Source organism: Cydia pomonella, chromosome 15 (genome assembly GCF_033807575.1).
Source record: "Cydia pomonella isolate Wapato2018A chromosome 15, ilCydPomo1, whole genome shotgun sequence".
Taxonomy (NCBI): Eukaryota; Metazoa; Arthropoda; class Insecta; order Lepidoptera; family Tortricidae; genus Cydia; species Cydia pomonella.
In genome coordinates this window covers 5513543-5527930 of record NC_084717.1, presented here as the reverse complement: position 1 = coordinate 5527930, position 14388 = coordinate 5513543, and the positions used below count along the sequence as shown (strand labels likewise).

The following is a 14388-nucleotide window of genomic DNA, read 5'->3' as shown; positions in this document are numbered from 1 at the left end:
AAGTAAATGACTTGTTAGCTACCGGAGAGTTTTTGGTTGTAATCCGAACCTATACCTTTCGCCGTGTTGACGTCAGTAGTGACATTATCAGATTATATGGAAGCTCCATTCACTATCAGGTCTGTCAACATTTGCTTACACCTACTTACTGGCTTTGTGCGGATTTTTGCTTGCGTCAACATTTACGTAGTTGCCACCGAAGTGAGTATCGGGATGAATTATCTTTTTAGTATCACGCGCTGCCATGGTTACGGTTAACTATGCAGGGGAGCAAGAACTTATAAATCATAATTTTATGGTATAGCATTTTTGTGGTCGTTATAAAGCCATTTCCAAAATATAGCATAAGTATAAGCGCGTTAGTTAGCGATTTCATCCGCGCAGAAAGATAAATACCGTGATAAAATGTAGGTATATTATGTCCTTCCCCGCGACTCAAATGTCATATAAAATTTCTTCTAAATTGGTTCAGTAACTTAGGTGTAAACAGAGATACTTTCGCATTTATATATTAGTAGGGAATTAGGGATATCACAACCAATGTTGGATTTTCTTTTGAAGAAATTATATTTGTGGTTTATCACGACAACAAGGAATAGTATGTTGTATTTATAACTCGCACGATAAAATTGAACTAGAACGTAGTTAGATAACGTAATCTCGTAGTAAGTACAAAGGATGGATGCAGTGACCCAATGACTGTCAAGTGTCATGTCACAATCAAGCTGCAAGATGGTGATTAGGGGTCAACGAATGATATTATAATGATTGTTTAATAGATTATATGTATTGTTTGTGTCTTTGTACCTTGCAAGGAGACTAAAAAAACATTCTTCACTATTTTATTCGACTTATTCTACCAACAATTTTTCAGCTAAATTTGTCTGTTTCTGCAATCTGCGGAAATGTCAAAAATTTCACCAAGGTAGTAGGTAAAGTCACCATCAAAAGTAACCGATCAGACTTCGCGTAAAAAGTATCTCTAATAACTTAACAAAATGAGATGTCTCTAATTTCCTTACTGTCAAATGACATGATCTTAGAAAACTTCCAGTACAGTACAGTCAGCTGCAGAGAAAAACAGGGGGGGTACCCCCTGCTTAGAAATTTTGTATGCACGGGGGTACTTATTCTCTGCAGCTGACCGTACATCCTTTACTTACACTTCGCGGCAACATTTCGGACAGTATGTAAACGACACGTATACGAATGCTTTGCGGTGGGCTCAATGAGGCTCCATAAGTCACCGCCACAAACGTTTAAGTTAGTTTGATATGAAGCGGGAAATTTCAAGTTCCAATGCATTATTTAAGAGTTTTCTGCAGTTTTATTTAATGGTCGTTTTGCATTTGTTACAGAGACATCAGTACAGTGCGAGGAGAGCGGTCGGTGCGGCGCGACGAGGAGAGCGGCCGGCTGCCGTCGAGCGTGCATGACTCACACAACACTTAGCACTACTGCTCGCAGGTACAGTACTGACCGACCCGCATCTGTGACTGTAGCACGACAGAGAAAGCGGAATAGTGCAAGGAGACTCATCAGTGCTTGCCTTCACTGTACATCGAACCAAAAAATAATAATACAGGAATTGGTTGCGACAAAACAGTCTATGCTCAGCTCCCAGTTTCGGGTCGTATAACCGTCGAAGAGGTTGGTAGAGGCATGGGTGTTGGGCTAGCATCCAACTAACTCAGTGTTTGACTGGAAAACACCAGAAAAGAATGACACCATCCCTTTGTTGCATAAGTCATAAATATGGATACTCTTTGGCTAAAGATGAAGAACGTCCAATAATACTTAACCCTCCGCGCTGATAGTTCAGAAATGACAATCAATTGTCAATCTTACTCATTGAATATAGACCACATTATATGTGACGCATTTAGCCGCTAAATCGCCCCTGCCATGATAAGGGCTAAAGTACTTACTTTTAGTCGTCTAAGGCAAGAGAGAAGCTCCTCATTCAGCTTTGGAAAGAACCAACAAAAAGCCATTCTCGTCCGCCTCAAAGACGTTAATAGGTTTCGCGTTTTGAGAATTAATTGCACAGAATACCAGCCCGCAATATTTTTACCGGCTAGGTCTCATTCCGAGCGCATCTGCCGCAAACTTCAATTTTAGAAGAGAGGTAAGAATGAGAGTCAACTGCAGCGCTATACATAGGGATTTTAAATTTGGCCCATCAAATTAAGCCCCAAAACAAGGGGTCAACCTTGGAATTAGAGATAATAGGGAGCTGTAATTTTTTTTAATTCTTTCAAAAAGAGAATCGTTCTTCACGTGCTATCAATTATTTATGCCACTTGTGATAGTTGTATTTTTCTGTGTGCATGCATGATTCATAGTTTATTCTATAAGTTAATCATTCGATTTTGCTATCATCATCTAAGAATGAGAGCAAACAAATATACACATATTAAGAGAGAGCTAAGTTACAGACTTTGAGTAAAGTCGATAATGAATAATGACAATAACCGAACAAGATGAATAAAAAACGAGTGGCGAATATAGAATAATACACAATAAGAAATAAATGACGATGTGATGATGTGAATGATGATACCCCAAATCCTACAAATAAAACAGCCATTTTCTCTGCAGAACTCAGGTTTTCTTGCATTTACCAAATCATAGATATGGTGTGATGAATGAAGAAGGAAAGCGAGCATGTTAAAACTGCCATAATTTAATTTTTTTATCTGTTTAGCATTACCAACAATACATCTTAGATATATGCTCATAAATCTGATGTAACAATCTATGTAACCACAATAACTAAAAGGATAAACTAAATGTCCAGACAAAATCTCGTCAAGGACTCTCGTCTGTCTTTGATCCATTGTACATATCAGACGCCACACCCGACCTTCGCCCGGTCGCCGGGCGTCCAGTAGCCGTTGGAAGCACCGTTGGTGCGTGTTCTGTTTCAGAAGATCAAAATTTTGCAGTAACCGCCATCGGAAGCTGCTGCCGCTGCGGCAGACGTGACTGCAGCCCGCTGTCGCGCCCCGCGCCCCCGTGACGCGCCGCGCCACATGCCCCGCTAGCACTCCCAGCCCGGAACAAGGTATGTCACATACACATACTTACTGTACACAATCCATTTTTAAAGCTGCTTTTTGGGCCGAGACTCGCGACTCGCATGCTACTCTTTGCAGGCACAATTACGGCTCTTCAAGCCAATAAAAAGAACACTTGCTCTAAGAACACTGAATACAGGATTTGCGGCTCTTTGAGATTCCAAAAACGGGTGATGCCTATTGAAATTGGCTCTTAGCAAAAGTTTGAAGACTCCTGTTTTTGGTGACGATGTCAAGGGAGTAAGCCAAGCCAAATTGGGAAACCCAAATTGTCCAATCAGGGAGGGAGTGTGTAAGATCCAACAAAAATAGTATGAATATTGTACAAAAATTGTATGAAATTGCAAATTAGTCAGTAGAAAAAAGGCACGAAACTGGAAATTCTTGTGAGACGAACCGGATCTCACACTCAAAACCCAAAATAAAATTACATTTTTTGTTTGATTCCAAACTGGTCCTGAATAAAATTCAACATAAATTGACACTGATTTGCACTGTTACGTTTCAGAAGCAGTGGGTACAGCCCGGTTTAGTTAGTTAGTTGTATTCATAAGCACCAACCATGGGTTCGCTCAACGTGAACCGCAATGTCGCCGACGCCTTTTACCGCTACAAGATGCCGCGCATCTGCGCCAAGGTCGAGGGAAAAGGCAACGGCATCAAGACTGTCATTGTCAACATGCCTGAGGTCGCCAAGGCTCTTGGCCGGCCAGCTACATGTGAGTTTCTTTGCGCTCGTTGTACTACAAGATACCAAGGTCAAGGGCACGGCATCAAGGTCATGGTCAACATGCTCAAGGACGCCAGAGCACACTGTCGCCCTGCTACATGTCAGACTACCCTCGTTGTTACTACAAGTTGCCAAGGTCAAGGCAAGGGCGTCAAGGTCATCATGTGAGTACCTCCATATCCTAAAGCAGACAAGTCTTAAAAACTAATCAAGAAAAGAAAAACAGGACAAGGGAAGAGAAACAAGAAAATATATAAATAAATCTTAGGAATAACAGTATTTAGTTTAAGTTGACCCACGGGATAATCGTCATGAGGGATATAGGTAAGGCGGTAATTATAACGAGTGTAGTCAAAATTCGAATAATTCTTGTGATGAAGAAGTTCGACCTCTTGAGGCTGACGGTTCAAAAATGACAATCGGATATCTTACTCATTGAATATAGAAACACAAGAAAACTTGACGGGGAATATAGAAACGGGGTCAAGGACGCAAAATACGTTTTCGCATGAAATACCTTTTTTTTAAATTACAGACCCGACGAAATACTTCGGGTGCGAGCTGGGCGCGCAGACACAGTTCGACTACAAGAACGAGCGCTTCATCGTCAACGGATCCCACGACTCGGCCAAGCTGCAGGACCTGCTGGACGGGTACGTACCTGAAATATGACTTAATGATATTTAAGGTACAGTGGGCAGGGCAGGACCAGCAGAGCTTTTGAAAAAAAAAATATCGCTGTTTTAGATCATATTACGGTTGACAAGAAATATAAATAGCAATCTTGAGGTCTTTCTATAGTAACTTTATCGATTCGAAACCTGATTAAACACAACTTTCAAAACGCGAACATAGGTCTAAAACATACCATCCGTTTTTGCTATTTTAGGTTACGGAACCCTAAAAATGAAAATTCTGACGCATCTAGGAAGTGAATTGTGAATTTGTCTTTGTCCCAGATACAAAGAAAGTACAATTAATATTTCTGTTTTTTTTTTATTCAAGTCAATTTTAGGTGGCTGCCCCCCCAGGTGAGCCTGGAATAGATATATAACATTGCCATCTGAACGTTACCTTTTTTAAGCAAATTCATCTTGTGTGTGGCCGTGAGCTACAAGGCAAAACCGACTTTGTGGCCTTAAAAAAGTTGATTATGGCTGGTCTAGACATTTAAAGAAGTGAAATATGTTGTTTGTTACAGGTTCATCCGCAAGTTCGTCCTCTGCCCCGAGTGCGACAACCCGGAGACGGAGCTGATCGTGTCTACCAAGCGGAACACTATCTCGCAGGGCTGCAAGGCTTGCGGCTACCACGGCACGCTGGACTTCTCTCACAAGCTCAACACCTTCATACTGAAGAACCCGCCCACCAAGGACCCCAGCACTGAGGTATAGTAACTTACTTGGGGTTGAGGAACACCTTCTCGCAGGGCTGTAAGGCTTGCGGCTACCAACTATCTCTGGCTACTCGGTACGTTCGTCGTACGTATGTATTTATTTTCACGGTTATTTTTACATTTGGAAAAAATACTTTGGAGTAAAAAATATATGAATCTCCTTGGATTCCACGGGCCTCTAAATCCCAGTCTTTTGGTAGGCATACGTGGGGATATAGATCCAACACGTAGAGTCCCCTTGGAGAGCTTTATTGTCATGTATGCGCCTGCTGGAGCCTGTTCACAGGCGCAACAATAGGCACCCATGAACCGGTCGCAGCAGGCATTGGGACTGTTATCGAGGCAGGCGGTGACTGGCCGCCCACGCCACGTGGCGCCACTTTTTGACTTTTAACAAATTTAACACATCACTGAAAAAATAAGGATCAAAATTAAATGGCGTTCTAAAATATTTTATAATGTGTCGAAAGGCAGGCAGTAAATTTACTGTGGCTATAAAATTCTCTTTGTTTCCGACCGACGAAGACACGTCGGAGACGGAGACCTTGATCAGCGCGATCAGTTGTAGCGCGTTTTTAATAACGCCATTAGTGTGTGAGTTTCAAAAGCCGGTAATAACGTATGTATGTTTGTGCATTGGATAGGGCTCGTCGCTAACCGAGGGCAACCGCGGCAAGCGCTCCAAGCGCTCCGGGCCCGGCGCCGCCAACGGCAACCACGACGACAGCAGCGACGCCAAGCCTGTGAGTATGCCAACTAACTCTCAACTGGGGCTATTCTGAATACATTTTTGAGTAATGGGAGTTGATTGTTGAACACGAGCTTAATAAAATTACTGTAGAGCGTTCAGAAATCAATTCCTTATGGTATAAAAGTGATGATCAGTGTTTGCCCTTGATTCAAAGTAAGAGTGCCGGGAATTGTCATTTTTGGAACGACAAGTATAAAGAAAGCTTAGTGTCTATGCTGAAGAGTCACACGAACCTATCCGACGCCATACAATCATTGTATCGTCTCATTTTAAATTTTCCACAGGTTTTTCCTTATGGGTTTGGTTGGGGGACAGTTACTCTATTAAAAACGACTCTCTAATACTGTGATGCTACGCGATGTAAGCGCCAACCGCCATAAGATACCTTTCCCTGTGGAACGTCATGTTTAGATAAATAACAGGATTTTATAAGTTACCATGCGAGGATCTACCATGAAACAATAAAGATGTTTCATTTATAATATTACAGGAAAGCGAGACGCCAGTCACCCCAGTGGCGCCAACGCCGAAGAGCAAGAAGGAGCACAAGCATAAGCACGATGACGACGACGACGACGGCACCTGGACCGTCGACGTCAGCGACGCGGCCGTGCGCGCCCGCATGCAAGGTTCATGTTCTCTCACTCACACTGCACCCGTCCCACTCACTCCGCGGCGCGAGAAGGACAGACGTCAACGCGCGCATGCAAGACAATAATGTAATAATAATGTAATATGTGTTTTCAGATCTAACGGAGGGCGCCAAGTCGATGACCTTAAGCGAGGACAGCGAGAAGAACGAGAAGCAGCGCATGGACCTGTTCTACGCGTACCTCAAGCAGAAGGCCGCGGCCGGAGACGTGACCTCCACCAAGGCCTGCACCGACTTGCTGCACGAGGCCGAACGGTCAGTATTGTGTGTGCTCCGACACAACAGCCACAGGTACGAGGAGCAGATGGACCAGTTCTATTGAACCTCAAGCAGAAGGCCGCGGCCGGAGACGTGACCTCCACCAAGGCCTGCACCGACTTGCTGCACGAGGCCGAACGGTCAGTATTGTGTGTGCTCCGACACAACAGCCACAGGTACGAGGAGCAGATGGACCTGTTCTATTGAACCTCAAGCAGAAGGCCGCGGCCGGAGACGTGACCTCCACCAAGGCCTGCACCGACTTGCTGCACGAGGCCGAACGGTCAGTATTGTGTGTGCTCCGACACAACAGCCACAGGCACGAGGAGCAGATGGACCTGTTCTATTGAACCTCAAACAGAAGGCTGCGGCCGGAGACGTGACCTCCACCAAGGCCTGCACCGACTTGCTGCACGAGGCCGAACGGTCAGTATTGTGTGTGCTCTGACACAACAGCCACAGGCACGAGGGGCAGATGGATCTGTTCTATTGAACCTCAAGCAGAAGGCTACGGCCGGAGACGTGACCTCCACCAAGGCTTGCACTGACTTGCTGCACGAGGCCGAACGGTCAGTATTGTGTGTGCTCCGACACAGTAGTCATAGCAAGATTTCCAAGTTTATAAAAAGGTATGTGGAATGTTTTTTTGTTAAAGTAGTCATTTCGTTTACTCATTATTATAAAACGAATTAATGAATGTAATTGTTTTTTTGTTAGTTTTATAAAAAACAAACCTTCGATAAACGTCTGCTTCCGTTTCAGGTTGGAGGTGAAGTCGAAGGCGCCGCTGGTGCTGTTCGAGGTGCTGGTGCGGCCCGGCGCGCTGGCCGCCGACGTGCGCAAGCACCGCGCGCTGCTGCTGCGCTTCACGCACGGCGACGCGCGCGCGCAGCGCTCGGCGCTGTCCGCCGTGGACGTGCTGTGCGCGCTGCACCCCGCCCTCGTGCCCAAGGTGGCCGGCGCGCTCAAGGTACCGCCCCCCCCCCCCCCACTATACTGTTTACACCTTCATCAAGGTCACAATCTCTACGAGAGCGTTTCTGTCGTACCGTCCAAAATCAACAGGATTCATACTGTCCCACAAGCTGTATTATATGCCCACGAACGAAGTTTAGAAATTTTCGAATCGTGAATACTGGTATATTTTGACAGTTGCTGTACGACCTGGACATCGTGGAGGAGAAGGCGATCGTGGAGTGGTTCAACAAGCCGTCGCGCAAGGCGCTGAGCAAGGAGGTGGCGGCCGAGGTGCGGCGCCGCGCGCAGCCCTTCCTGGACTGGCTGCAGCAGGCCGAGGAGGACTCCGACGAGGACGACGAGGGCGAGCTCGAGGTGCGGCCGCAATCATTTTACTACACCGAACGTAAAGGGCGTCGGAAGCCTTTAAAGTTTGCATATATGTTACCACCGAGACCCCGATGGCTCAGTGTTTACGGTGATCGTCGCGCCGATTCGACTCTGCTCCGGGCACCGGTGGACTCGATCACTTTTTCTTTTGTGTGTTTAAAGTTGTCTACGAGGTGATCGCCCCAGGCTGACAAATTCATTCTATAATCGATATCGATCCGTTGATCATTGATTGTGTCGTTAATACCGCTGTGTACGTTTGCAGATCGAGTACAACGACCGCGCCGCGGCGACGCCGATGAAGGCGCAGGCCGCGGCCGCCCGGGCGCCGCGCGACGACGACGACAACGACCTCGACATCGACGCCATCTAGCCTGCCTGCTGCTGCTGCTGCTCCGCCCCCGCCCCCGCCTCCCCTACCAGCCTCCAGGGCGGCCGGGTGGACGCCCTCCCAAACGCGACAGACATTCTAAAATCATCCGTTGAGTATCGGTCCCGTGATACCTTATCTCTATATCCATGACGGTAGCGTCAAATATATTATATGCGACTTTCGGTAGTTTGGATGTCGATGAATTAATGGTTCCCCCCTATTTGACTCTTATTCGGTTCACCGGCCGGCGGGACGCTCTGAAAGGTCGCAATAGAAGTGCGAGTATATCGCTTTTATAAAATATTCAGCATTTTCCTTCGTCTTAATCGAGTCATTACCTGATTTCTTAATTTCTCGCAATGTACAGCTGCCGTTTAATTTAATTGTTCCTATAAAAACGTAAACCTTAAATTAAATATCAAAATAACTTCAAATACTAGTTCATCACGCGAATCCCGTGCATTTATTTATCTGGGATTCCCATTGTATGAACTCTTTCCAGTTTACAATTTTAAATACACTCATGTGATGAAAATGGAGTTTTCGACCCAAATACATTACATACATTTGGTAAAAAATATGTTCTTTATTGAAGTGATATACAAGTTTTTACCGATGCTAAAAATTAAGTTTTTTTTTTTAATTTTGTCTTAGTCCTAAAACTTGTTAACAAATACCTAACGAAAATTTAATATAAGAAAAGACCCGAGACTATACGTTAAATCAGCCCCAACTCTCCAGGTAAAATAATGTACAGGAGGCTAACATGAATATTCAGCTCGGTTACGTATTTGACGGGTCTTTTGAAATGCTCGAATCAGCAATTCGTTCAGGGTTTTTGTTGAACACGACCGTTCATCTACTACACCCGTGACTATAGTCGACTGCAAATTGCCCCGTCTGTGGTGATTGTTTATTCTCGTCACATATAAAACAAGATCGTTTAGACATTATTTATTCGCTTGGATTGCCGAACCGTATTCAAATCCATATTTTTTACCTACAATTTATTTGTATGCAATGAATCGTTTCATTTTTGATGATATTCTTGTAAAAATATATTTATGAGAGTCGAATTATGTTATTAAACCGTCGATATGGATGTACGTGTGCGTCTCGTGGAGCATTTCGAGGAGTGTGCGACCTCGCGCAGGCGCGGCGCTAGGCTCGGGTAGGACCTAGTGCCCGGCTTGGACCTAGCTAGGCTTAGATCCGGCTTGGACCTAGCTAGGCTTAGATCCGGCTTGGACCTAGCTAGGCTTAGATCCGGCTTGGACCTAGCTAGGCTTAGATCCGGCTTGGACCTAGCTAGGCTTAGATCCGGCTTGGACCTAGCTAGGCTTAGATCCGGCTTGGACCTAGCTAGGCTTAGATCCGGCTTGGACCTAGCTAGGCTTAGATCGCTACCGTTTTCTTTTACCGAAACCTCGTTCCTGTATCTATGTAGATAATTTTATTTGATATATTTAATATTATATTCTGATTTATACACGCGGATTGTCACAAAATGACTGCAAATAAAATGGGATCGAGCATTTTAATGGAATGTATAAAATTGATAGACATTGGTTTAGATTTAATTGTACAGGGAAATGGCGCGCGGGGCTCGGCGAGGAAACTAACGCATTGTCATTGGAAAATGGACTTAGTTTACAAAAAAGTGCATTACAGGTTTTATTTCCTACAAAACATCTATAGTCGCTGGCAGCTAAGGAGTTATCGTAACATCTGTAATTTTAATACATTTTACCCCCTATACTTAACAATAAAACGTGTCGAAATGATCAGATTCAGTCCATATTTCATGTTTCATCACATTGTAAGCTGAAGCGTTTAAGATCTGATGTTATACTCCAAGTAAAGGTAACTCTAATGTTGGTATCGCAATACAGTTTCCTGGGCACCGCTCGCACTTTAGCACTTGTATGTAACTTAGGTTAGTTTATTTCCTATCAAGCCTCGAGTACTGCGTTACTCGGTAACTACATCTATGTTTTTATATAACAAAAAATTAATCTGTCTTCTAGGCAACTTATTAAAAATACAATACATTTAATTTACATTTTTAATGCCATGTATAGGGACCGTGCGCGTTGGAGGGTCTGCCATCTTGTGGTCTGAATCGGAACCATAAACAGGCACATTTACACGTCAAGTGTTTTCTTGTGCATAGTAGGTTCTGCCATCTTGTGGGCTACATCGGAATAATAAAAATCACATTTACGCTTCGCGCCAAAAATCTGACATCTCCTGTGCTCCCTATACGTCAAAAACTTCGCTTACACAACTTGACAACATACGCCATAATCATTAGCAATTTTGGCGTTACACTGCACTGTATACGACTTAATTTAGTCCAAAAGGTTAAAGGGAAGGTTTTTATATTCTCATTCTTGCTGGATGTGTGTGATCTAAAAACTTTAAAACGTTTAATTGTAGAAACAGAAACACGCTTAACTGTCCATCGGTGGACCTTATGCCTTTTGTAATAAGGTCCACCGATGGACAATTAAGTGTGGGCGATGGTACTGGAATATCAGTTTGCATCACATGCACAAGGTAACGATGAGAACAGTTGAGAATCGGAAGCATACCAAGAAACACGTATTACTCGTAAGTTATTCTAAAAACATGGATTTATGTTCGAAAGTATTTGAAATGAGCATAATTTACAATTAAAATATACCTTATAGTCTAAGTAATAAGACCCGAATTGTAATGAAAATGATGTTCATCTCATGTCATTAGAAATATACTGAGTAACGCAGCAGTGTAATATAGTTTGGTAAAGCGGCCGTGCGTAGCCTGCCTCTACTACTATCTAAATTGCCACCTGACAACTATGCGTTTGTTTTGTATTCAATACATTTTTGGATTCTGAATATTGGAGTTTTATTTGCTTATTATTAAATCCCAAATTCAACCTGTCTCCATTCGCTATATATAGACCACGGTCCAGGCGCAAATTTCGTCGGTCATCGCATCCCGGGCGATAACTCGGTAAAGTGGTTAAGGGCGATGTGTAATGAATCCTCATTGACGTCAGCTGCCGCACCATTGGTGGGTGGAGGAACGGTAGCCAACATGTAAAAAAAAAGTCAATGCATACAAATTGAAACTGTCGCGGTGGAAAGACAGGTCAGCTGATGCAGTCATGTTTGTTTCACTTTCACAAGCACAAACTTTCAAATATCTACTGAAATAAGTAATGCATTTTTGACACTTGATGTTCAAATAGTGTTTAAATATAATATGTTGGAGTGCGTGACATTTCTAAGTATTATGGCGGTTCCCAATGTTTTTTTTTATCAACTTATCCTCGAGTTACGTTATATGTGGATATAATCAATGGGTGTTGGTTGAATCGGTGGGCATATAATCATTTACTATTTCTACTTAGTCAACCGGAGGGAAACCGCCTACCTAAATATTAGATTCCGCTTTAGTCAGTAAAACAACAGGATATAATTTATCCTGACGAAAGCGGAATTTGATCAAAAGTCCGTTTTCGTCCGACAAAAAATAGGCTATAATTTATTCTGGCGAAAAAGGAATCTGACGAATGTGTCTCGAATTACCAGGCCCCGAAGAACCAGCGTGTCTTAATACGTACTTTATATGCTGTTGCAACCGTATTGAACGCCTTGTAAAAAATGTATTTATGAACGTCGGAGATCTTCCTTTAAACCAGAAATAAAAATGTGGGTTAAGGTTATCCCATCGCCTGTCTAAGTAATGAACTGTCATACTAGATTTTGTCTTATTATATTCTTGATCAGGCCAAGGGATATATTCCACCCACATCTTATATCGGTTATAATAGTCAAGGTTTAACTCCAAATCTCCTACGAAACATTATATCAATCACTGAAAAAAAATCACTTACGTGAGTTTTTATGACATGACAAGACAATTTACCGGGCCATGGGAAATATAGCTCCCACACAGTTAAACTCTAATAAGGCCATGGGATAATGTCAACCCACATCCTAATTCTGGTCATACACAATAATGCATGAATATTTAGCAATGTTTCCGATTACATTAGCTTTCAACACTCAAAATCTACAAAATATCAAAAAATTGTTCGACCTATGTACTTCTGTTTCATAGAAATTATGAAAAGTGTTCGAATTTATCCGTAGTTTACTGAAATTAGCGTTCAAGTGAATTTAAACGGCTGCCAAAGATATATTACGCAATTTAGAAGCGTGTTGTGAATGAAGATCATAAAATAATATTTTCAGGGATTGACAAAATATTTTGTAGGTGGTTTGGAGTTAAAACCTGACTACGGTAACCGATATAAGATGTGGGTGAAATATATCCCTTGGCCTGGTAAAGGGTTAAGTAAAGCACCTATGAAAGCTGCAATCAGTCAAATTGGTTTTAAGTTTAAATGCTATAATTAACAAATGCAAATTCTAAAACGCTGATAAGCGGCATGCGAGGTTACTATTCTTATGTTATGTACCTAACTTTTTCAACCTTACGATTTTCAACAATTTAACAAATATGTCCCGCACACGCCATAATAATCAGAAGGCCTACCCGGAACCACGTTCGACGTGTTGCCTATCTGTCGCACTTGTAAATTCGTACGTAAGTGTGACAGAGAGGCAACACGTCGAAGGTGATTCTCTGTAGGCCCTCAGTATTGAAGTTAGGTTCGCTATATACACGCATAGCGTTGTCTTGCTTACACACTGAAGTGGCGTGCGGATTCACATCGGTGTCATGGCTATAACCGCGAAAATCGAAGTTCGTCAATTGCGGGCATTTTTCTCTGTCACTCTAATTACGTCTTAGTGAGGGTAAAAGAGAAAGATCCCCGCAATTTGCGAATTTCGGTTTTCGCGGTAGGCCTCCATAACCGCACGAGTCGGACCGAATTGAATGACGACAGTTGGTCCTTCGAGCCGGATACCAATTTTAACGATAATTCGCTTCTACCTATTATAATACAGTTATTCCAGCATGTTATACGTATGTACCTATTTAACTAATCGTTTAGAATATGTCTTAGTTGTCAACTAACTATGCGTTATGCATAATTAGGTAATTGCATACTTAACGAATGAATCAATAATCACTCGATGATATAACACGCGCGAGTTATTTTTAGCGATCATCTCACTAAATCAATGGAACTATCTTGTCTACCATCTTAGTTCAGAATAAACGTCCTTACAGTGTGGGAGCAAAGCTCATTATCGCTTAAAGTAATTCTTAACAGTAACCCGTCCATACGCGTATGTAGGTATGCTAATCGTTTTAAACTAAACACTGAGAACCAACGGTTTGATTTGAACCGGAATGAATTTGTGTTTTGATTATAAGTACGCATACCTATACCTCTCGCGACGAATGATGGCCCCTATGACCGTAGGTAAATTTTTAGTTTGTGCGGAAAGAGTCGTGGAATGTATGGGGCCCAATACGTTCCATTACTCTTCTGTTTCCGAACAGACTATACCTATATTATGGAGTACTTAGCTGTCGCGCAAAATGTTTGTAGCCCTTTCTTTTGGAAGTATAGCACATTAATCTAATATTATATATGTAATATATAGTATTTAAATAACAAAATACGGTAAAAACACATTTCTTCAAATATTTTTTAAATTAAGCCTAACCAAGAGACTTGAACGAATCATGCGACGTAAGAGGTAATTTATATGTAAGACATAAATTCCTATATGTTGGCTATAAAAAAGTTACAAAAGACAAGAAATTTTAGCTATAAAATTAAATTTAGAGTCTAAAGTCTATTACAACTACGTAGGTACGAGTCATATTTG

The 14388-nt window shown here is 42.5% G+C and overlaps 1 protein-coding gene across 7 annotated transcripts in view; it reads left to right on the top strand.

Moving 5' to 3' along the window:
• Positions 1–11469, top strand: part of LOC133525636 (eukaryotic translation initiation factor 5) — a 51605-nt gene extending 40136 nt beyond the window's left edge. For 2 of the 7 annotated variants that reach the window (XM_061861953.1, XM_061861955.1), the window contains exons 3-13: positions 1359–1467; positions 2931–3067; positions 3589–3799; positions 4346–4463; positions 5012–5198; positions 5851–5949; positions 6448–6586; positions 6705–6864; positions 7630–7837; positions 8020–8199; positions 8480–11469. In XM_061861953.1, the coding sequence (XP_061717937.1) occupies positions 3643–3799; positions 4346–4463; positions 5012–5198; positions 5851–5949; positions 6448–6586; positions 6705–6864; positions 7630–7837; positions 8020–8199; positions 8480–8587 (1356 nt within the window). In that variant the 5' untranslated portion in view covers positions 1359–1467; positions 2931–3067; positions 3589–3642 and the 3' untranslated portion in view covers positions 8588–11469. Of the gene's footprint in view, positions 1–28; positions 120–1358; positions 1468–2930; positions 3068–3588; positions 3800–4345; positions 4464–5011; positions 5199–5850; positions 5950–6447; positions 6587–6704; positions 6865–7629; positions 7838–8019; positions 8200–8479 lie in introns of those variants that run through there. The other 5 variants (XM_061861958.1, XM_061861957.1, XM_061861956.1 and 2 more) reach the window with 5 other exon arrangements.
• The last annotated feature ends 2919 nt before the right edge of the window (positions 11470–14388 follow it).